Genomic DNA, 21,565 nt, shown 5'->3' with positions numbered 1-21,565 from the left:
AGAGTTGGAGACTGGGCATTCTGAGCATGTACTGCTTGACAGATGGCATCCATCAGTGCTAGAGTAGGATGCTGTGTGATCAAGGGCAGCCCTGGACTGCACTCTCTTGGAGATGATCCCAAGACGAAGTGGCTTGCTTACAGCCATCACCATCTATTTGCAGAGGGTTTTAGAGCATGCCACGCGGTGAAAAGACTATCCATCCGACACAGACACAAAAATTGAGACCTAACACACAACAAACACAGGTTAGAAGTTAAGGACAGCGCTCTACGTGGATGACCATGGTGAAAGGGCTATCCAACACAGACACAGAAACTGAGGCCTAACATACAACAAACACAGGTTAGAAGTTAAGGACAGAGCTCTACATGGATGACTGTGGCAAGTCTGCCCTAAACTCTAGGTGGCTCTAATGTTCAGAACAACTGGCAGAATAAAGGAAGGGAACAGAGGGCCTTGAGTTGCCAGAGTGGTCTGAAGGCCAGAACATCTGCCACATCTCTTTGCCTGAAATGTGTGCAGAGAAATTCTAGCCTTCTAGAATCAAGTGAAATCATGCATAGAAAGTTCCTTCAGATTTGGGCCTGCGGTTCAGTGCCCAGCATGCATGAGCACTCTTAGTTAGATCACCATGGGAAAGGGGTGGGGGGGGGACAGAAAGAAAGGGAGAAACGAAGGAGGATAAACAGAGAGACATTCCTTCAGAGAGTAACAAATGGCACACATGCAGCACAGCAACAACCTTCCCTTCCCAGCCTCAAAGATAAGTACAAAGAGAAAAACCAACTGCCAGAATTAACGCAAGGAAGGAGTGGGGCCCACTATGATCAAATTACACTGTGTTTTTTTTGAAGGGTGAATTCAGATAGATATAATGGCACATGCCTTTAATCCCAGAACTCAGGAGGCAGAGGCAGACAGATCTCTGAGTTCAAGGCCATCCTGGTGTACACAGTGAGTTCCAAGTCAGTCAGGACTACATGATCAGACCCTGTCTCTAAAAAGAAAAAAAAAAAAAAAGGAACTCAGGAACTTTCCAAGAAAATCTACTTTTCTGATAGTCAGGTTTTGGGGGTAGGGTACAAGGAATGGGGAGATTTTATGCCTCTAAAAATGCAACCATCCATAAATAGCTGGAAACACTTATTAGGTCCATGGATGAGGGAAGGGCTATGTAACTCTGGTCAGCCGTTGCTGGAGTGGGAATCCATGGAGATGATGAAGACTGAGGCTTAACTTGTGAGATGGCTGCTGACTGGCCTGCACGACCCCCACTTCAGGCTGGGATGGACACCTAGAACTAAAAGCAAGGAAGGAACCACATGTTCAGGTCCACCAGCCTGGTAAGTGCCAAGTACTGGCTACTGCCCACCACTGTCCCCCCTGGACCCCAATATTCATATCTACCAAGGGCCATCATATCAGCTTCTCCCTTGAGAAGTACAAGAGACAGCCACACCTTATGTCACTTTTCCTGTGAGTACTCCCCTAATGCTAGTGAGTACTTGAGAAAGCCCCACACTGATATGAGTACTTTGCACATTTGTGAAGGAGCTGGCGTTTGGTCACCTCATACTTCAACAAGATCAAAATCCAGAAAGCATGGCACCAGTGCCCACCAGACCTCTGCTCCTTTCCATAGTACTTTCTGTGCTAGGCAATGGGCCAGCCTCTAGAAGCACTGAGGGAAAGACTGAGCCATGATCTGGGTGCACACAGGAGGCTGTGGCACCAGAGCTATGAGTTCAAGGCCAGACTGGGCTACTTGCAGAGACCTAGTCTACAAGGCAATAAATAGCTTAAGTCAAGTGCATACCTGGCTAACAGGAAAAGCAAGTACTATGTAGAACAAAAGCTTGTGAGTTTTATTTGTTTTGGGTTTTTTGGTAGAGCTTGGGATCTTAGTCCATCAGACATGCCACCCAAGTGCTTGATGACTGAGCCAGAAACATTCTAGTCCCCATTTGCATTTGAATATAATATATACAGAAATTAAAAATCACAGAGGCCATAGTGGCCACAGTGGCCTAGGTTTACACCAATTGTAACCAAAGTCACCACCGCACCTGACTTTCCATGAGCCGTGGCAAGAAGGCCATTCCATGGGCTATTCCAGAAGAAGATCAGCAAGCAGACATCAAACAGCATATACACTGGGGTGATGGATAGACACACATGTTCCATGCCAAGGAGTTGAGTTACTTGGGGCTGTCATGCATCCAGAATGGGTGACTGCAGACACATCAGGGAGGTGATTTAGAAATGCTTCAAGCTTAATGGATGCTATGTCCATTAACAGCAGGAATGCAGCCGTGAAAGTGCAAGGGTCTAACTGATGAAAGGCCACTCACCTGGAATCAGAATAGCCTTGCAGAGTTCAGAGACCACAGGGTCCATGTTTAGCACCTGGGCTCTCACACAGGCAGCAGGTAACATGCTAAGAGCACTTCTGGGAAGCAGCCTAGCATCTGTGATCAGGACTACAGGGAACCAGCCTCATCTCTTGCTCTTTCCACCCTAGGCCATTTTCTCCTTCCCATTCCTAGCCTACCTTTAATACCCTGCCTGGCACTGTCTCTGGCATTCAGACAAGAGCAAATAAATGCTTGTGAGATCAAGGAATTTCAAACCAGCCTCTTCAATCAATCATAGACAAGATTTCACATCCCTCATTGACGAATGACATGCTAAGCGGTTAACTGGCATTTCTTTAGGAAGAGTGCTTTACTTATCTTGCTGTCTAAGAAAGCATCATGAACTCTTGGCCAGTGATGGCTGTTACTTCTGTCAGCCCAGGACACTGTGTTCTCCCATCTCATCCAACTGGACATGACCATCACAGCATATGAAAGAGCCTGGACAGGAACTGCACAGGAAGGTTCAGGTTCAACTCTAGTAATCCCAAAGGGATATTCAACTTCTAGAACCCTGTTCTTCCTTGTGGGGAGACTGGGACACAGTACTACTTTAGAGAAGCATGAGACAAGAAATGTCTCGTGCCTTTTATGTAGCAATAAGCAGCCCTCTGCCAGCCTCATGGCCCAGCCTACCCTCTGTCCCAAGGTTTGGTTCATCTCTCTCCTTCACCAGTTTCTAGAAGACTCAGCTCCCTGACCCGTTTGCAGTCCTTTGGGAGGACATCCCATGTCACCTCCTAAAACATCTCTGGTCCTTCAGATCTTACACCTATGAGTGTGTGTGTGTTCATTTGTTGTCTGTCCCTCATCCCAGAGAGTGAGGACTGGGACACATGACTTATTCATTCTGGGTTCCCCGAGGCCAGCACAGCAGCAGCCTGTATTGTGCAAGGTATATGCTCCAAGTAAGGACTAAGCATCATGAACCACCAGCCATCCATGCTCAGCAGCTAGGCCCTGCTTGCAAAAAAGACTAACCCAAGTTAGTAACTCAGTCATGACTACCCAGCCTGTCAAATAATCTGAGTGAAAAGCTTACTATTGCTCTATATGTTCAGTCCTCTTTGCTTTTTATTTTGAAAAAAAAAAAAAAAAAAAAAAACAAAAAACAAAAAACAAAAAAAAAAACAAAACAAAAAACAACCAACTCACCCTGCAGCCCAGGCAGGTCTTGAATTCTTGATTCTCCTGCCTCAGCACCTAGAAATGAGACTGCACTACCAGTCCCAGGAAATGCAGTTCAATGTGACATTTTCATTTTTACATTATGTTGGTGAGTTGTATGTGTTGTCTAAGTTTGTTGAAAGTCAGCTCTGGGAGCGTGGAGGGCTCACCTATCCCAGACTCTAGTATGCTTATTTCAAGTGTCCTCTAAGACCCCTTGTCTGGGATGAACTGGCCCCTTATTTCTGTGTCAGGGACAGAGAGGAACAATCAGACAGCCCCAGAGTAAGAATACTGTGCCTTGAAAACAGCTAAAAGGTTAACTATTTCTAACCAAGGTTACTGTTGTTTATCCTATGACAGAAAAATGCCTACAGAAGAATTAGGAAGCTAAGGAATGGGAAGCTGGAGCTCCTTGATGCAGAGAATGCTCTCCTCTACCTGAAGTCTCAATTAGAAACTCTGGTCTGTTTCTGCAAGTCTTTCTAGTCTCTTCTGCTGGATGACTGTATATACCCAATCTGATGATGTTAACTATCTGCTGATATTTCTCTTTTACTTGGGAGCCTCACTTGAGGGGACATCCTGCTCCACCCAGAGCCCTCAATGGAAAAACCACTGTGGGCTATCTCAATGAGGCCTCCCCAGTCCACTTCCTGGATATTTTAAGCCCCCAATTTGATGTTGCTTTTGTTTGCTCGCACAATTAAGCTACTCCAGGGGTCCCCGCTGGACGTTTTAAGTCCCTAATTGGATGATGTTTTGCCACCTGATGCTTCTCTATTACTTGCAATTGATTCTTTCGATTCTGTTTGGTATGTATTTAATAAATTCTCTCATCCAAAGCTGAAAGCAAGGCACTGTAGACCATTCTCTGGACCATAAAGAACATATCTTCATCACTGAGGCTTCCTAATTTGTTTGTAGGCAACAAGGAAGGTCTTCCAGGGTAAGGTGATGAGAGTCCAGCAAGTGGTCAGAGCAACCAATCTCAGGCCAGTTAGGATGTGCTGATCACATGTCTTCATAATGCTCTAGAAACTGGTTCAATCCACCTCCCAGGAGGGCAATACACCCCTCAGGCATGAAGAGTAACTGATAACTGTCCCACAGGCTCCTAACAGGTAAAGCACCCAAATCATCATGAGAAGGTTTCTTTGTTCAAGAACTTGGGTACTGACGAAGAAGATTTCTGTGGCTTGTTACCCTGGGTGCTGTTATTTCAGTACACTTCATCACAGAAACCACTCCAGCCACTGGGAACACACCGATAAAGGAAAGGGGCTTCGTCCCTTTGCATCAGCATCTGAGTCCTCCAGTGGCCCACAAGGGTCCACATGCCCTCACCAATCTCATCTCTCCTTCATACACCCTGACATACATCATTGGCAACTCCTCACTGTTCCTCCAAGTCCAGACACATCATGTCTTGGGGCCTTTACAGTAGCTATTCATATTGACCAAAATGCTCTTCCTCTAGGTATATCCATGGTTCCCTCTCTCATCCTTGAAGTCTAGGTTCACACATCACTTTCCTACCATGTGAACACCCTGTCATGACTTGTTTTGTTTTCTCTTGGCTGCTGCTTTCCTACAGCCTCTGGCGTCTGCTTGCTGGACGTTACTATGATGGTTACTATGGGGTAGCACTGTTTCTCTTCCTATGAGGCAGGGTCTGCAATTTACTCACTGGTATATTTCCAGTGCTTAGAATGCCCCTGACACAAGGGAGACACCTACAGTTTCCTTCTAAAAAAATGGTTAAATAGATTGACCCACACTTGGGTAACTCAAAAGTATTGTAAAAAACTGTAAGGTGGGGCTGGAGAGATGGCTCGGCAGTTAAGAGCACTGGCTGCTCTTCTAGAGGTCCTGAGTTCAATTCCCAGCAACCACAAGGTTGCTCATAACCATCTATAATAGGATCTGATGCCTTCTTCTGTCATGCAGGCATGCATACAGAGTACTCACATGTATAAATAAAGGCCCAGTGCATACATACCAGAAGTGATGAGTGTCTTGTGGGCCTGGGGTCCCACCCTGATCTCTTATTTGAGGTGCTATATAGAAGAAGTCACCTATTGCTCAGTGCAGACCAGGTAGTCCCCATTCAGTAGGGAAGGTAACACCACCTCGAACTGCAGAGCCTTACCAGCCTTGTGGCTGTCCAAGCTGTTGCGTCATATCATAGGAAAACAGAAAGTTGGCTAGGATCCCCTACCTTATCTCTATCCACTTTGGCTGCTTGGGTTTTCCCTGTTGGAACAGGAACAGGACCCTCATCTTTAAGTCCAAGTCACTTTCAGCTTTGGCAGAGGCTTCCTGTCTAGAGTCTCAATGCAACAGGACTCCTGTCAGGTACCCGGCTCAATTTCTGCCCAGGTAAAGTCCCTAAAGCTAAGGCATTGCCATCTTCCTTAAGGCATGGGGCATGAGGCATTCCAGCTTTTCTGTCAGCACCCAGATCCTCTTCTTAAAGGATATCCAGGAGTTGAGACTGAACAGTGGTTGCACAGAAAGAACTGTTCTAAGACTCATTTTCTTGAGAATATATGGGACTGAATTAGTGAAGGCCCTTGACTCTAGAGGTTTGTTTGCTGCTTTTGGTATTCACAGCCCTTTCCCAAAAACCCATGTGTGCCTTGGAGCTCCAGTCCCAACTGGGAAGGCAAACTCCTACCAAGGCACTCAGAGGGACACCCAAATCCCAACGTAGGCCTGTGGCAGGGACAAGAGTCCCCTGGATGGTCACTGACACTTTGAGCCAGCAAGCAAATGACCCTGAGAAGCCAGGCTTCTGAGGTCTCAGATGCTGGTCCTAACCTTATTCTGGAAGAGTTTTCTGGTGAACAGAGAGCCCAGCTGTTAGGAATGACAGGAGCCACAAAGAGAAGTGTAGTTAGCATACAGGTGCACATACACTCTTGGAATCCCAGGAAATCATTTGGGTACCTTCCCAACCAGCTCACCTGTTACTTACAGAGAGAGTCAATGGCTCCTTTGAAGGCTATTCTGTCTCTTCACCCATATTCTGAACTCCCAGCCAGGCAGCCCTGGCACAGACATGAGTGGTAAAATATCTGCGCCATCTAGAGGTGAAACCTGGTGGTTAAGTTAGAGCAGAGTGCTCACTGTCACCAAGGGCAGTGTTTGTCTACTCTAACTTGACAGCCTCTGTCTCTGTTGTCACTGTTGATGCTTCTCCAGGCACCTGCTGAATATGCTTCAGTTCAGACAAGAGTGTGCCAGCCCATGGAGGTAGGCCCCAAATAAGGGGTGAGCTTATCTCCCAGCTTCACCTAACATTCCCATGATAACTGGTGCCAGACTTAGGAACAAACACTACATCCAGCAATGAACCCTCACTGCTTGTTACTCTAGTTGCAGAGGCAATGAGACCAAGGCTGGAGACACAGACCTAGGACTTGAGGCACTGTAGCAGGTCAGCTGGCTCTGAATAAAGCATGTGAATAGCTCAAAAAACACAGCTCATTCTGAGGCTCTTCCAAACCTCACAGGCTGGGCTCAAAAGCGACTCATGCTCTTAAAGTCTTCACAATGAAGTCAGAAGAGCCCTGTGACTGCCACCTCTGCCCTCACTGCCTCATTTTTTTCCTGTACTGAGTTCCCTTGACCCTATCTAGCAAAGCCCTATGACAGCACAGGCTTCTCTGCTCTCAAGGGTGGGAAGCCAGTGAGGCCATGGGGTGCATTTAGAAGGGATGCAAAGACTAAGGATGTTGTACCATTGAAAAAGATGGGGAAAGATGTCTTTCTTAAAAGTACTCTGTAGGGCACACAATCTAATCCCAGTACTCATGAGGTTAAAGCAGAAAGATGATAAACCCAAGACCAACCAGCCCATGTGATGAAGTAAATTAAAGGCCAACCTGGACAGTATAGTAACACTCTTGTCTTTGGTGGCAGGGAGCACCTACAGATAATGAACACTCCCAATTTCAACCCATATTCACTTTGCAAACATTGGAAGAGGCTAGCTTCTGAGTTACTATTCTTGGTGGTGTTTTGAATGAGAATGGCTCTCATAGGCTCATATATTTGAATGTTTAGTTCCCAGTTGGTGGATGAGTTAGGAAGGATTAAAGAGGTATAGTCTTATTGGAGAAGGTGTGCCACTAGGGGTGGGCTTTGAGTTTCAGAGCCCACACATTAGGCCATCTCACTCTCTCTACCTCCAACTTCCAGATAAGATGTAAGCTCTCAGGTCCTGTTCCAGCTCCATACCTGCTTGCCTGACTGCTGCCTTGCTTCCTATCAAGATGTTCATGGACCAACCCTCTGAAACTATAAACAAGCCTCCAATTAAATGCTTTTTTTATAAGTTGCTTTGATCACACTGTCTTTTCACAGTAATACAAAAGTAACTAAGACAGCACTATGCTCTGAGAGGAACTATTTGCTCTGCACCAGCATCCTAGAGAAAGCTGGTCCTCAGAAGGAACCATATGATGGTAATGCACATGGGAATTTCAATTAGACGTTTATCTGCCTATGCTGATGTATGTTAAATTTAACCCTAAATTATAGCCCTTCAGAGTAATTCTGTCTCCCCTCTGCTTCTCTCCAATTTTGGTTTGGGTTTGTGAGAAGTCTGCTGGTAAAAATGAAGCAATACCAGTAACTTATCTACAAATTACAGGAAGGAGAAAGTAGGGTAAAAAAGACCAAGAAACTTAAAACAAGTTTGAGCAACCACATCCGAGCCAAGCAGGAAACAATAGGAGACTGTTCTCACTTACAGGGAAGGAAGGCAACTTGCACAGGATTATTGTTAAACAAGTCACAAACGGCAGTCATCTTGTCAGCCATTCTAGTTTTTCCAACAATAGGCATCAGAAGGTGGGGCTTTGATTTCACACTCAGAGAAGCCATCTTCTCCTGTGCTACCAACTCCAGTTCAGCCATTCACACAAGCATGCATGTCTCCCACAGTGGAGGCTGGACCTCAGCCCTAAGAGGAGACCATGGGGAGAAAGGACAGACCCCCTGAAATCCATCTAAGTCATGGATGGCCAGTAACCATCCGCTCTGTGCTTTTGCTTAAGCTGCAAACCAGAGCCTGCCTCTTGTGTCCTACTTGTGGTCAGGTACTGCAGCTCTGTAGACATCACCATGGAATAAAACCAGGACAATCTCTCCGTATTATTTCTTACAGCTGCATGCAAATCTACAATTACACCATTAAAAAAAAAAAGTCCTTTAGAAGTTTACACACTAGCAGATGAATTAATAAAGAAAATGGGCATAAAAAAAGTGATTACTGAATGCTTAGTCATAGTGGGACATTTACATCATCCCCTTCAACATTCAAGGAACATCATGGAGAAGGCGGAAAAAATGTAAGAGCTACAGGATGGAGTAGTATGCTATGGATAACTGTGTCCCAAATATGACATGGCCACTGCACTCATGAACTCAAAAATTGCTGTGATAACCTGCATGAGACCTGACTCACCAACATTCTATCATGGAGTCAGGGGACTTACAAGGCCCCACCCCTCCTCAATGACCTACAGGCAGTTAATGGTAGCTGGAACAAGAGGCTCAGTCTCCAAAGACCCCAGTCCTCTGTGAGGCTGTATTGACAGTAGTAGTTTCTGAGAAAGAAAGAAACATTTTCTTCAGTGGTGTAGCCGCTGGTAATATACCCATGCTCCTTTATGGAGAGCTACTAAAATTCCCTGGTCTTTAGGAAAAATAAAAAAGGAAATAAAAGCAGAAGGGGAACTAGTTGGAAAAGGAGTGAGATGGAGACAAGACAGTGTAATGGGGTTGAATATGAGAAAATATTTTATATGCACGTGAAAATGTCATAATGAAATCTGTTTGTTATGTATAATCAAATTATGCCAATAAGAAACACAAATAAAAAGCAGATGTGTATATACACATAATACATTATTCTTTAAAATCTAAAGAAATTTGACAATGGATAGTAAAATGGACAAACCTTGAGGACACGGTCTACATGTAGTGAACCAATAACAGAAGAGAAATACATGATTCTACCTCTTTACATAAGGTATCTAAAAGCATCAGACTCAGTGGCAGAAGGTGGGACAGTGTGTGCAGGATCAGGAAAGTGGAAAGGTTCAAGGGGAATACAATTTTCATTTTGCAGGTGGTTCTGGAGTACATGGAGAGCATGCTGGCCTGCTCTATGAATGAGCTCAGGAGATCTGTGAGATACTGTTGGCAACAATAATGCATTTAAAAGCTTGATATGGGGCTGGGAGATGGCTTGGTCAGTAAAGAGTTTGCCATGCAAACACCAGAACTTAACTTTGAGTGACCAGCACCACATCACAAACCGGCACAGAGCTGGGAGGCAGAGAAAGACGTTTTCTTGGAGCCCACTAACCAGCCAATCTAGCTGAATCAGTGAACTCTAAGTTGAGTGAGAGACTCGTTTCAAAGAAAACAAGAAAATAGAAAGCAACTGAGGAAGACATTATGACATTAACCTCTGGCCTCAACATGAAGGTGCACAGACATGTATATTTGAATGTGCTCACACATCACACACTCACAGGTTTAAAGGGTGAAACTCATGTTAAATGTTCTTGCCACCTGGGACAGACAGTACCCTAAGGAACTCTGGGATCATCCTGCAACCCCACATCTAACCTCAACACTGCCTGGGGAAGACAGTCTGGGAAGAGCCTGGGTAACTAAACGGGGGCTTGGAAATAGTGTCAAACAAAAGACTTCAAAAGGACCGAAGACATTTTAAACTGTTATTAATATAAACGGAGTGTCAATGAGCAGCAGGCTAAGGCTAGGTGGGGACAAGGCAAAATAAACAACAAACACACGTCTCTTGGGGACAGTCTCTGAGAGGCTTCCTCAGAAGTGTGCGTAACAGGGACCAGACTGTCTGACCCCTCACCAATCTTCAAAAGTCTGGACTCATAAGTGAAACTCTAAATTTCAATGCTGGCAATTCATAAAACTTTCTTTTGACCACTATGAAGAACAAACCAAGTAGGCCAAAGGGTCAGGCTACAATCTACTAGGCATTTGCCTAGCATTTGGGATCTATTTTCTCTTTATCCTTACTGACAGTCCCTGGAACCCAGCTTACTTTTTCTGGTTTCTAAGTGGGGTGAAACAACTTGTCCACAGTGATCTAGCTAGGAGGGGCTGGATAGGTGATGGGGCTCTGCTGCTTGTGCTGAGTTAGTACTGCATTACTGCATTCAGCTTTTGCATTCCCCAGAAACTACTTAAGAAGTCACAGAGAGGTCTAGAGAGATGGCTTGGCTATTAAGAATGCTTGATCCTCTTGCAGAGGAGCAGAGTTCAGTTCCCAGCACCTATGGTGGGTGGCTCATAACCACCTGTAACTCCAGCTCTATGGGATCCAACACCTTCTTCTGGCCTCCAGAGGCACCTGCACACACATATGCACCCACAAAACATGCAGGTACAACACAAGTTCCACCATGCCCCACATGTTCGTGTGGGCTTCCTGCTAGAGCACCAGTAATAAAGATTGAACCTCATGAAACAGTCCTGGCACAAGATGCTTCCTGCTTCTCTCAGATGCCTTTCATGTCACAGTCTATGCAATTGTAGACATGATAGGAGCCACAAGAAACTCAACTCCAACGGTGCATGTGGTAAGGACATAGGTGGGTTGGGGGGGGGGGAAGAGCAAGGAAAAGAGACCCAGGCAGCATGGGGCTCAGGACACCTGAGCAGGAGAGTAGGAGAGTTGACATCCAAGTACTAGGACAAGTAGGAAAGACTCCAGGAAGTCACATTACCTACCTTAGGTGTTTCCCTTTCCAGTTTGCAAAGTGCAACTCTAAGCTCTGTAGAAACCAACATGGCTAGACATACTTAGTCATAGTTTTTAGTAATTACCTCGAAGTCAAGAACTTCCACTTCTATGGAAATATAAGATGATCTGAGAATATGGCACACATACTCCCCAGAATGACTTCAGGATGGGTGGGACAGCAGCTGTGTACAAGGAAAAGCCACCCAAATTGCTGTATTGGAACATCCCACTGTTCTCACACTGGACCTGCGACATTCACAGATGGTCACTACCTAACCTCTGTGAACATATGAGCCTCAGAGAGGTTATTCCCTCAACTCGCATTCTCTCTCAGAAACACTGCCTTGTATATACAACATCTAAGGACAAGGCTTAGACAATACATCCAGCAACTCCTGATTGATCAAATCCACTGTTTATGTTGGACTCCAGATTTTCCCAGGTGCACATCTATAACTGTATCCCAGACCACTTTACACATCTTCACCAATATGTAATAAAAATGTTTTTAACTCCAGAAAAATATGAATTAGCAAAACAAGTATTGCTTCTTATTGAAGTATAGACACTGCCCCAGAGTAACTTACAGAACTTCTGGGAACATCCTGAGTAGGCTTTGGGTAAGTCTCAGATAGATCACCATTCAGAATGACTTCAGCCAAAGAGTTCACGAGCGGAGCATGATGTATAATGAGGAAGACCTGGAGAAAGAGGGAAAATGGAATATGCATTGAGGAGCTCACACCCCCAGGTTCCTCCTTCTCAATCCAAAATTCCCATGCTGAGGATGGTCCCATCAAGGAAAAAGAAGCCCCTCAACTCTGAGGGCTTCTTTGCTACCCTGTGGCCTATTTGGCTAGCTGTTCTTCCTTGGGAGTGCATCTACACAATTGCTGCTCAAGAGGAGCATTGTGGGACAGGGGCAGCCTGGCCAGCACACTCCTTCCTTTCTGTGGCATGCAAGTGCCAAGTACCATCATAAGAAGACTAGTCAAAGAGTGTTAAAGGGGCAGTGATGCTGAGATTCCAACACTGGAATTGTCCCAAGCACTGCTGTGGGTTTCAACATGCTGGGGTCACACCAGTGTTGCAGGTGGAAGCCACAGGAGTCAGAGGTAGATCCAGACAGGCTAGGATGTAGAGCAGAAAGCTTGGGTTGTCACCCACTGTCCTACTTCATATTCAGAAGAACGACTTAAGGAATCAGGGTGATCAAAACTGACCTGTCAAGTTGGCCTGAACACATGCACTACCTTGTTTTAAAATGAAAAGATGGGTCAGTGAGGTGGCTCAACATGCCTGACAACCTGAGTTCAATACCCATAACTCACAATAGGAGAGAACTGACTGCACAAAGTTGTTCTCTGACCTCCACATGCACACTATGGCATACGTGCTAAGCCCTACTTCATGCACATACACATTAATAATGAATTTTAAAGGCAAAAGATGTCAATAGATGCAGTATAGTATGTGGTATATCCAATATATATATATATATATATATATATATATATATATATATATATATATACCATGATCCACATACCTGACATACCTGGATCCCTGGCAAGTGTACAGATCCTAGCGGACAGATCTCTACCTATGCACTGAGCCCTACCCATGGACAGGTCACTGCATATGGATGAATCCCTGCCTGTGGATGCATCTCCGTGGGCAGACCTTTGCCTGTACACAGATCTCTGCTTGTGTACTGACCCACGCCTGTGGACAAATCTCTGCAGATAGATGGACCCCTGCAGATGAACAGATCCTTGCAGTTAACTGCATGTAATGCCCATTTTCCTGGAGAAGCAGGAGTGTGGTAGGATGGCTTCCTCACAGGAGAGATATGGAAGTGTGGCTAGGCCAAGCCATCTGTATCATGTTCTAAAGACGAGAGAGACAGCTGTTTTAGGGGATGGCATCACCTGTCACACTAAATTGATGCCACTGATGTGAATTTTCACAGTAGCTATGCTGAAGATATTTGTGAGCATGTGTCAACTTTACAGAAATGTAAATGCTTTAAGGGCAGAGCATTTAAACTGTATTTCAAGTTTTCACACATTTAGGCTACATTATAATTAAACTAAATGACCGTGTAAGGGAGGAAGGGCTTAAGGTTTTTCTTTCCTTTCTCTCCCCTGCACTCTCCAGACAGGGTTTCTCTGTGTAGCCTTGTCTATCTTGGACTTGTTTTGTAGACCAGGCTGGCCTCAAACTCACAGAGATCCACCTGCCTCTGCCTCATGAGTACTGGAATTAAAGGCATGAGCCACCACACCCAGCTAGGGCTCAAGATTTTTAACTCAATTTTTGTTCTACATTTATTGATTTGTGTGTCGGGGGTGGGGGCATGTGAATACCATGGCAAGATTGCAACATAAGAGAACAGATAGAGGGAGAAGGTTCTTCCCTTCTACCTTGTAGGTTCCAGGTATCAAACTTGGTTCATCAGACTTGTCCTCAAGAACTTTACCTGCTGAGAAATTTTGTTAGCCCAAGCTTTTTAATTCAGAAGAGATCTTTTAAGGACCATGAAATCTAAGGAACAATGAACTAAAGTTATGTGGTTTGAGAGATACTGGAAGAAACAACAATGCCTGGGCTGCTAGTCCTTTACTAAGACAGTAAGAGGTGTTTCTCAGAGGGAGGCTAAAGCAGCCACAGGAGCTGGTGATGCTCCTCAGAGGAAAGCCTGCCTCTGTGATGCTCCAACAGCTGAGGGGTTGTGAGAATGAGTTTGTTTATTGGACTCCTATAGCTCAGCTGAGCAACTGACCTGTTTGAATCTTGCCAGACTCCCAGAATCCCCAGCAGGAGATGCTGGCAGGTGTGTCAGCACAAAGGGTTGCGAGGAGAAGCTGTCCTGTGCTAAGGTTGGTGGTACAGAGAGGCCTCAGTCAAAGCAGGTCTCAGAGACAGCAAATAGAGCCTCCAGAACAAGGTTCCAGGTTACAAGCAGTGGTCAGGCTGTGTCTGGATCCAATCAACCTCTCCACTGTGGGGATATGGTAACTGAACCTCTCCGCAGGCCAGCAGAAGCCAGCATCACCCCAAACTACCTCAAGTAGTAGGAATCTCACTAGAAGGGATCAACCCTGGTACCATGGCAAGCATGGAAACAGGGCTCTAAGTAAACATCTGGCTACTTGACAGCTGGGTGAAGTGGCCTACGAATCTGGACTGCTAGTAATAAAAATATTTCTAAAGTTATGTAACTGGGTCACCATGGAGTTTTTCCCCTTCTTGTAAATATTACATAATTATAAAACGGAGGAAACAGTTGTTTAAGGAGGGAGGCAGGCAAACAGGCTTGAGACTCAAATCCCAGGCTAGGGCTGCTCTGAGATCCCTTTAGAAGGTGACCTAGAACCCGAACCATAACAGCCTCTCTACTGGCAGTCCTGGCAAGGCTATGTGCTGGACCATGGCTCTGAATGGGAAGTTGCCCAGCACTTGGAGCTCATTTCTAAGCACCATGAACAAAATCCACACAAATCCACACCTCCAGGGGATGGAAAGCACGAGCCAGTTGTTTGGGAAGCCTCCTCTAGAAATCAACAGCACGGATTCCAGGCATCATTTCCCTTTACTGTCCATGAAGTTAAGCCCTACGTGGTGTATAGAAAACATAACATTCTTTCTTTGTGTTGAAACTTTATTTCAAGAGAGAGGCCAAAGAGCTAGCTAGGCACCTTGGACATACCACAGGACCCTATATGTGTAGGAGACAATGGAGGCAGAACAAACATACCTGGGAAAGAAGATAGAGGGACACTGGCAGGCTGATTTTTGGCCGTTCTCCTCCCTAGTGAAGGATAGAGGAAAAAGAGGTAGCTCAGGTCACAAAAGGCAGACCCAGAACACTGAAGACCACAAGTCCTCAGTTCAAACCAAAAGTGTACCCCCTTCCCAACTGTGCCATCAAAAGCCCACTCTGAGGCTAGCCTTTCCCCTAAGAATCCTGCACAGCCCTATCTTGGCAGCTGACCCAATGGAGGTGCTTACTTCCAAAGTTACAGAAATGCTTGTTCCTCAGCTGGGCATGGGAGAGTCTAGAGGACAGCCTCTCTATATATTTTCAAGAAGAGGCCTTCACAACATAGGCAAGGTGCGACTTGGGACCCTTTGACCTCCAAAACAAAACAAAACAAATACATAACAATAAACCCAGCTCATTGCTTGCCCTCAGCTTCAAGATGGCCCATGTCAGGGTAGTCCTGAGAGGGAGGGATCTTTAGGCTTCCAGTTTTGTGCCTTGTCCAAGGAAAAGGCAGAGATGACCCCAATCCCAGGCCTCAGTACTGCTATCCAGTATGAGCTGTGACTTCCTTTCGCTGTTTCTACTCATTGGTGGGAAGAAAAGTCCATGTTCCAGGTCCAAAAAGAAGGTAATATATACTTGGGACACATCTAATGAGGTTCCTTGCATGGAGACAACTGGGATTCTGCTCTTTATAAGGCTGCATACATCTGTGTTCCCTTGCTCTCTCTCCCTCCAATCTTAACTCTGAAGGAATAACTGAAGCCTCTTTCCCTGAAGCAGCTTTTCTCCTAGGGATTCCAGAACCAGTCACCCATGGCATCACTTAGAGACAGGTTACTAGTGCAGATCCCCTGTCTAATGCAAGCCTGCTGAATCAGAACCCCTGAGGTGAGACAGTGTCCCAGGAAGCTACCACCCTCTACCCCAATGGAGGACTCAGGCTGAAAACTTGCATCTAATCAGAGGACCTTTCTCTGAGCATGCTCCAGCACTTCCTATGAGTTTTACATAAAAGTTCTGGTGCTGCTTGTAATTCTCTGAGAACTAGCTCTGGTGACCACCAGAGAAAGCTGTGGGGACATTAGCACCTCATGGATGGCACACAGGAGCCCAGAGGCTGAGTTCTAAGGTCTCTTGTTTCCCTCTCATACCAGGTATCGTAAATGTTTTGGTCACTTTCTCAACAATAAGGGGTTTGAAAGGCCTTTCCCTGGATGTGAAGCTTTGTTACTCCCTTTCCTATCACCAAGAGGCTGCTCCAGGCAAAGGCAGGAGACTATTGCTCTTGGAAGATACGTGCAGGAGGCAGTGGGCAGTGCAGTCTCACCTTTTCCGGGTTCTCCAGTGAGTACACATAGAGTGGCAAGAAGAGCCTGTTGAGCAGGTGGTCTGTGAGCACATCATTGAGGAACTCACAGTTGATGATCAGGATGTCATTGAGATAGTGAAGGTGGTCCAGGTGCTCAGCCACCAGGTCACTCAGTTTCCCTCTATTCCGGTGCCTGTGTGAGAAATGTTCCTCTCAGCCCGGAAGCCAAGGCTTGTGGCCTTCAGCATAAATAGAAGACACATGTAGAGACACATTCACTCCCACATCCATTGGGTAACCTAGTCAATTAGGTTAGCTAGTGTAGATAGTCTCTTGATTATCTACACTGCCCCCAAGAGGAAGATAGACAAAAGAAAATATACAGGACCACTGAAAAATATTTTAGAAGCCCTAAGGCTGTTTCCCCCTGATGGCCTTGGCACAGGCACCCCACAACTGTAGCTCCAAACAAGTAGAGGTAAGCTAAGCAAAGAAAAACAGTGAGCCCTTTGTAGAAAGCCACTGCACAATAGTCTAGTCACTGGCCAACATGGTAAGATTCCCCAGCTCCCCAGATGACAGTACTAAGGGAGCCAGAAATCCCATCAAGCAGAGTGCTCCAGAGGAATGGAACATGGAGAAAGAAGGCCTTACTCCGCAGCTCTGGCTACCACATGGCAGGGACACAGAACAAAGACAACACTCTTCCTTGAGTCCCTGCTGGAGGCTTCTGTGACTTTGCAGCAAGCAACAACCATAGTGCAGTGTTTCCGGGGTGTAGTCAAAAGAACAGAGTCAAAGCAGCCAGAAACAGTTCACTACCTCTAAAGCAGAAAGTGGGCAAAGAGCAATCAGCTGGGGAATGGTGCACTGTACTTGTATCAGTGTTACTACTACCTAAGCTTCAGAAGTCCATTTCAGAAGACAGAGTTGGAAGATAAAAGTCAGAGCAAAGAGAAGGTTCCACCGGGGCCACCACTAACAAACACCCATTATTGACATTTGGTTTGCAAGTTTTTCTTTCTTCCTCTAGACAATATAAAATTTGTTTACTATCCTTCTAAAAGCAATGTGTATCAAGCAGGTAAGTAACAGCAGGCTTAGAGTTGCTTATACATAATTCAGGGCAGTTATTCCATACTATACACACTTTCACTAGATACCAATAAGAAAGCTGCATTGCAAAGGCCAAATATAATGAGAATTTATAAACTCACCTCACCAGAGACACAGAACACACACACACACACACACACACACAGTTCCATACTGTCCCCTTAAGATGCCATCAAAAACTGGCTTTAATGGGCTTCTAACATGTCTCACCTTTTAATATTTTCATTTAGAAAAACTTTACTGAAGTAATGTCCACAGGTGGATTTAACAGCATATGTCAAATCAGACCCAGCTACTCCCCAACTCAGAAAAGAAATTGTGTGTATGATGAAATTAGGGACTAAGTCTAGGGCCTCATGAGTGTTAGGCACATGTTCTACCCCTAAGCTACATTCCTACCCCTCTTTTTACTTTAATTTAAAACAGAGTCTTACTCAGTTGCCCAGGCCAGTGGCTATGAACTCACTATGTAGCCAAGACAGGCCTTAGACTTTTGATCTTCCGGTTTAAACCTCCTGAGTATAAGGGATGACAGGCTGAACTACCTGGCCCAGCTGAGGAAGCCTTAACTGTTGGATCTTTCTGCAGACAGTCCCTCCAGCCTTCTATGAAAGTTGCACTGACACCTATGAAAGTTGTACCTGAGCCTTTTTAGATGCTATCCACTGGACAACCCTTGCCACAGAACTCTGCCCCCCCCCCCACTGTCTCTCACAGTATTTACTGGGTAACTAGAGTTGACACCATCATAACTGGCCACTGCAGAGCTACATAGATAACCATGAGTTACTTCCTTCCTTAAGCCATGTTGTTCTTTCTGGAAAAAAGTGCCTAGGCTTACATCTGAGGCTGTGGTCCCCATGATTCTTATTTTCCAGAAGGCCCCGTCAGGCCTACCATTTCCCTAGCCTTCCTTCTTTCCCAGTGCTGGACTGCACATGTGCCTGGCTTCCTTGTCCAGGAGAGTTCCTTTCTGGGTCCCTCCAGTGTCCTGACCCCATCTAAGTGTACTTTTTACAATGCTAGGCAAAGCTTTTCTTTGGGGCAGTGGTTCTCAAATGAGGGTGAAGTGATGTCAGGAGGCTTTTTCAGTTGTCCTGACATGGAGAGGTGCTATTAGCCACTGAATAAAAGAGGCGGGTCATGTAGGCTGTTAAACATTCTGCAAGGCAAAGATGGAACTACAGCAATGAGACACTCAGTTCAGAAGGTCAACAGTACCAAGACAGGAAAGCCCACTTCAAGTCATCAATCCGAGGACAAAGTCACCACAACTGTCTAAAGAGTTTTTTTTAAAGTTTTTCTTGAGATACGATTCACTTACAATAAAACTCACTCATTTTATGTCCATAACTTAATGGGTTTTTAACATTTTTGCTTTTTCTTGGAGTGCTAGAAATTGAACTTCAGCAGGTACTTCAGCAAGTACTCCATTTATGTTCATCACATCTGACTTCTTGTCTGCCACGAGCTCTGTACTCATTGGCAGTGGCTTTCTGACCCGGCCCCTTGAAACACCCCCTCATCCTGTACCCCAGCCTTAGGGAACCGCTAGTCTGGTCTGTTTAGATTCGCCTCTTCTGGGCATTTCAGTGAAATCATAGGCAGTGAGGTGCAGCGTCTGCTGCCTTCACTCAGGGCAATGTTTCTGAGGTATATCCATATTACAGCATGTGTCAGCACTGCAGACCATTAATGGTTAAGAAATTACTAGTCCTCTGCATGGACAGACCACATGTGACCATTATGTGTCTATGTGGAAGAAGAGCACAGTGCATGTGCTGTCTACCTTTTGTGTAAGACAGGGTACCTCATTGGTCTAAAACTTACCAACTAGGGAAGCCGACCAAAAAAGCCTCCAGGGAATCACCTGTCTTTGCCAGTACTTTCACGTAGGTTCCAAGAATAGAATTCAGAGTTTGTGAGGAAAGTGCTTCAGCGAGTGAACCTTGTACCAGCTCTTCGCTTTGGTGATTCACATATCCTCGTTTTCTGATCAGCAGGCTCACAGCACCGCTAGGGAGGTACTGCCACTGCCCATCTGGAGGCACGTGGGAAAATTCTAACCTCCCACTGTCCCTAACAGACAGGCAGAACCTTTTGCCATCTGAAGCTCTAACTTTGCCAACGCTGGCATAAGTGCTGCTCCCCACACCTCCTTGTGGAGACACAGTGCTCCCTTCACCACCCTGTTTTCTAAGGAGACCACAGGAGCATTACTTACTCCTCATCTGTCTGCACACAGTTGTCAAGCTCGATCACATGGCTCCCAATGAACCAGACCAAATTGGAGAAGTACGGGACAGCGGTTTTGTCTCTGATGTAGTGCAGCATGGCCTGGTTATCCACTGAGAAGATGCACAAAAGAAGAAAACAGTAAGCCACCAAAAACTCAGGGACAGCTTAAAAAAAAACAGAACACCCAAACAAACCAAAAACCACCATGAAAAAGCCTTGCTACCATCTGAGACTCTCTGTCTTTCCTGGAAATACTTGGAAATATTTATCTTATTTATCAAACAAAGCAGTGCTGGTGCTACTCTCTCAATTAACACACTCAACTGTCACTGTTAAAATTGAGGGCAGCACATTCAGTGCACTGGAGAGGTTATATATCAGCACGGGGCAAGATCTGACTACACTGCGAATGCAGCGCTCTCAAGGCAAGTACCCTGTGTTTACTAGTAATTGAGAAAGAGGAAAACCAGAGGTTAATAACTTACATGACACTGGAATAAGGAACAGGAATCGGCATTGGAGGAAAGGCAAAAACAGACAACAGTTAACAGGGTTAGGAACTGGGAAGGTGAGACAGCGGCCCAGGGGGACAAAGCCTAGGCAGGAGGCATCTAAACCAAAAGACACAGTTAGAGGAGAGCAAGAGAAAACAGAGCACAGGGTAGCAGAACAAATGTGCATGGCCAAGGTCACAAACTCATAAGTCTGCCAGGCCAATGGCTGCACAGTGAACAAAGTCTGAAGGCTGGGAGTACAAATTAGGGAGTTAGCGCCCTAGTCCAGAAAGGAGCAGCTGCTTCTCAGCCTTTGACCACTTACTTCCCATGGGAGTGTGGGCCCAGAGCAGGCAAATGCACATCTTCAAGTCAGAAATGGACACCATGTAAAATATCCAAGTTTTAAAATATGGGCACACACACACACCGCGTGCACGCACACAGGCACGCACACATTTTTCTTTGAGACAATGTCTCTCCCAGTTATTCTGTATTTTTTTTTTCCAAGACCATCTGAGCCCACTAAAATGTGTCTCAAGACTGGTTTGAGTCTACAGGACCCTGTTTGCGACCTCTGGCTGGACCCAATTAGGTTCTGACAAAGGCTCTTAAATTTAAAGTCATCTAAAATTAATAGAACCTTCCCTGGATGGCACCTTAAGTAATACCATCTTGACTCATGAGAGTCAAAGCTGTTGAATGACCATGAATCTAGAGGCATAGCTCTACTGTGGTCACCAGGCTTCAGGAATTGTCTTAGGGGGCAGTGCCAGCTCCAAAACCCGCAAGCAAGTAGCCTGTATGGCAGCACAGGCAGGACTCCTGGAGAGGCTCTCTGCTGGAAACAGTGTGGAACATTAAATACATCTGAGAGGAAGGAGGAACCCACTAACACTTGGTGGCTGGCTGGGAACACAATACTGCCCCCTGCTGCTTGTGATATGAAATACTCTCATGCATATTTAGAGATAAAATATAAAATAGCTATAACAGTATATTTTATAGGCCAAAGCACAAAAATTGAAAGCTAAAATTTTCAAGACAGTTTTGCTTTTGCTTTGTCTAACTAGCAACAAAGCTAGCCACTGCAAATCCCACAAAGACTTCTCAGGATAGCCTACTAGGGGGTAGCAGCAGGGAGCAATACTAGAGCATGCAGCATAAAGTTTTCCACACGGGAACTGTGATATGCCTACTGTAAGACAAGCAGCTGTGGCTCATACTAGGCAAGCTCTCCAGTGA

The 21,565-nt window shown here is 45.5% G+C and overlaps 1 protein-coding gene across 8 annotated transcripts in view; it reads right to left on the bottom strand.

Annotated features, from left to right (window-relative positions):
• Positions 1-21,565, bottom strand: part of Clec16a (C-type lectin domain containing 16A) — a 202,317-nt gene that overhangs the window by 155,037 nt on the left and 25,715 nt on the right. For all 8 annotated transcript variants that reach the window (XR_009584537.1, XM_060364180.1, XM_060364181.1 and 5 more), the window contains 4 exons: positions 19,813-19,936; positions 16,491-16,665; positions 15,152-15,205; positions 11,979-12,092 (listed from right to left, as the gene is read on the bottom strand). Coding sequence is in view for 7 of the 8 variants with exons in the window: in XM_060364180.1 (XP_060220163.1) it covers positions 11,979-12,092; positions 15,152-15,205; positions 16,491-16,665; positions 19,813-19,936 (467 nt within the window). In the remaining variant the exon portion in view is untranslated. The remainder of the gene's footprint in view (positions 1-11,978; positions 12,093-15,151; positions 15,206-16,490; positions 16,666-19,812; positions 19,937-21,565) is intronic.

This window comes from Meriones unguiculatus, chromosome 11, assembly GCF_030254825.1.
Source record: "Meriones unguiculatus strain TT.TT164.6M chromosome 11, Bangor_MerUng_6.1, whole genome shotgun sequence".
In the NCBI taxonomy this organism is placed as follows: domain Eukaryota; kingdom Metazoa; phylum Chordata; class Mammalia; order Rodentia; family Muridae; genus Meriones; species Meriones unguiculatus.
This window is presented reverse-complemented; position numbering and strand designations above follow the sequence as displayed.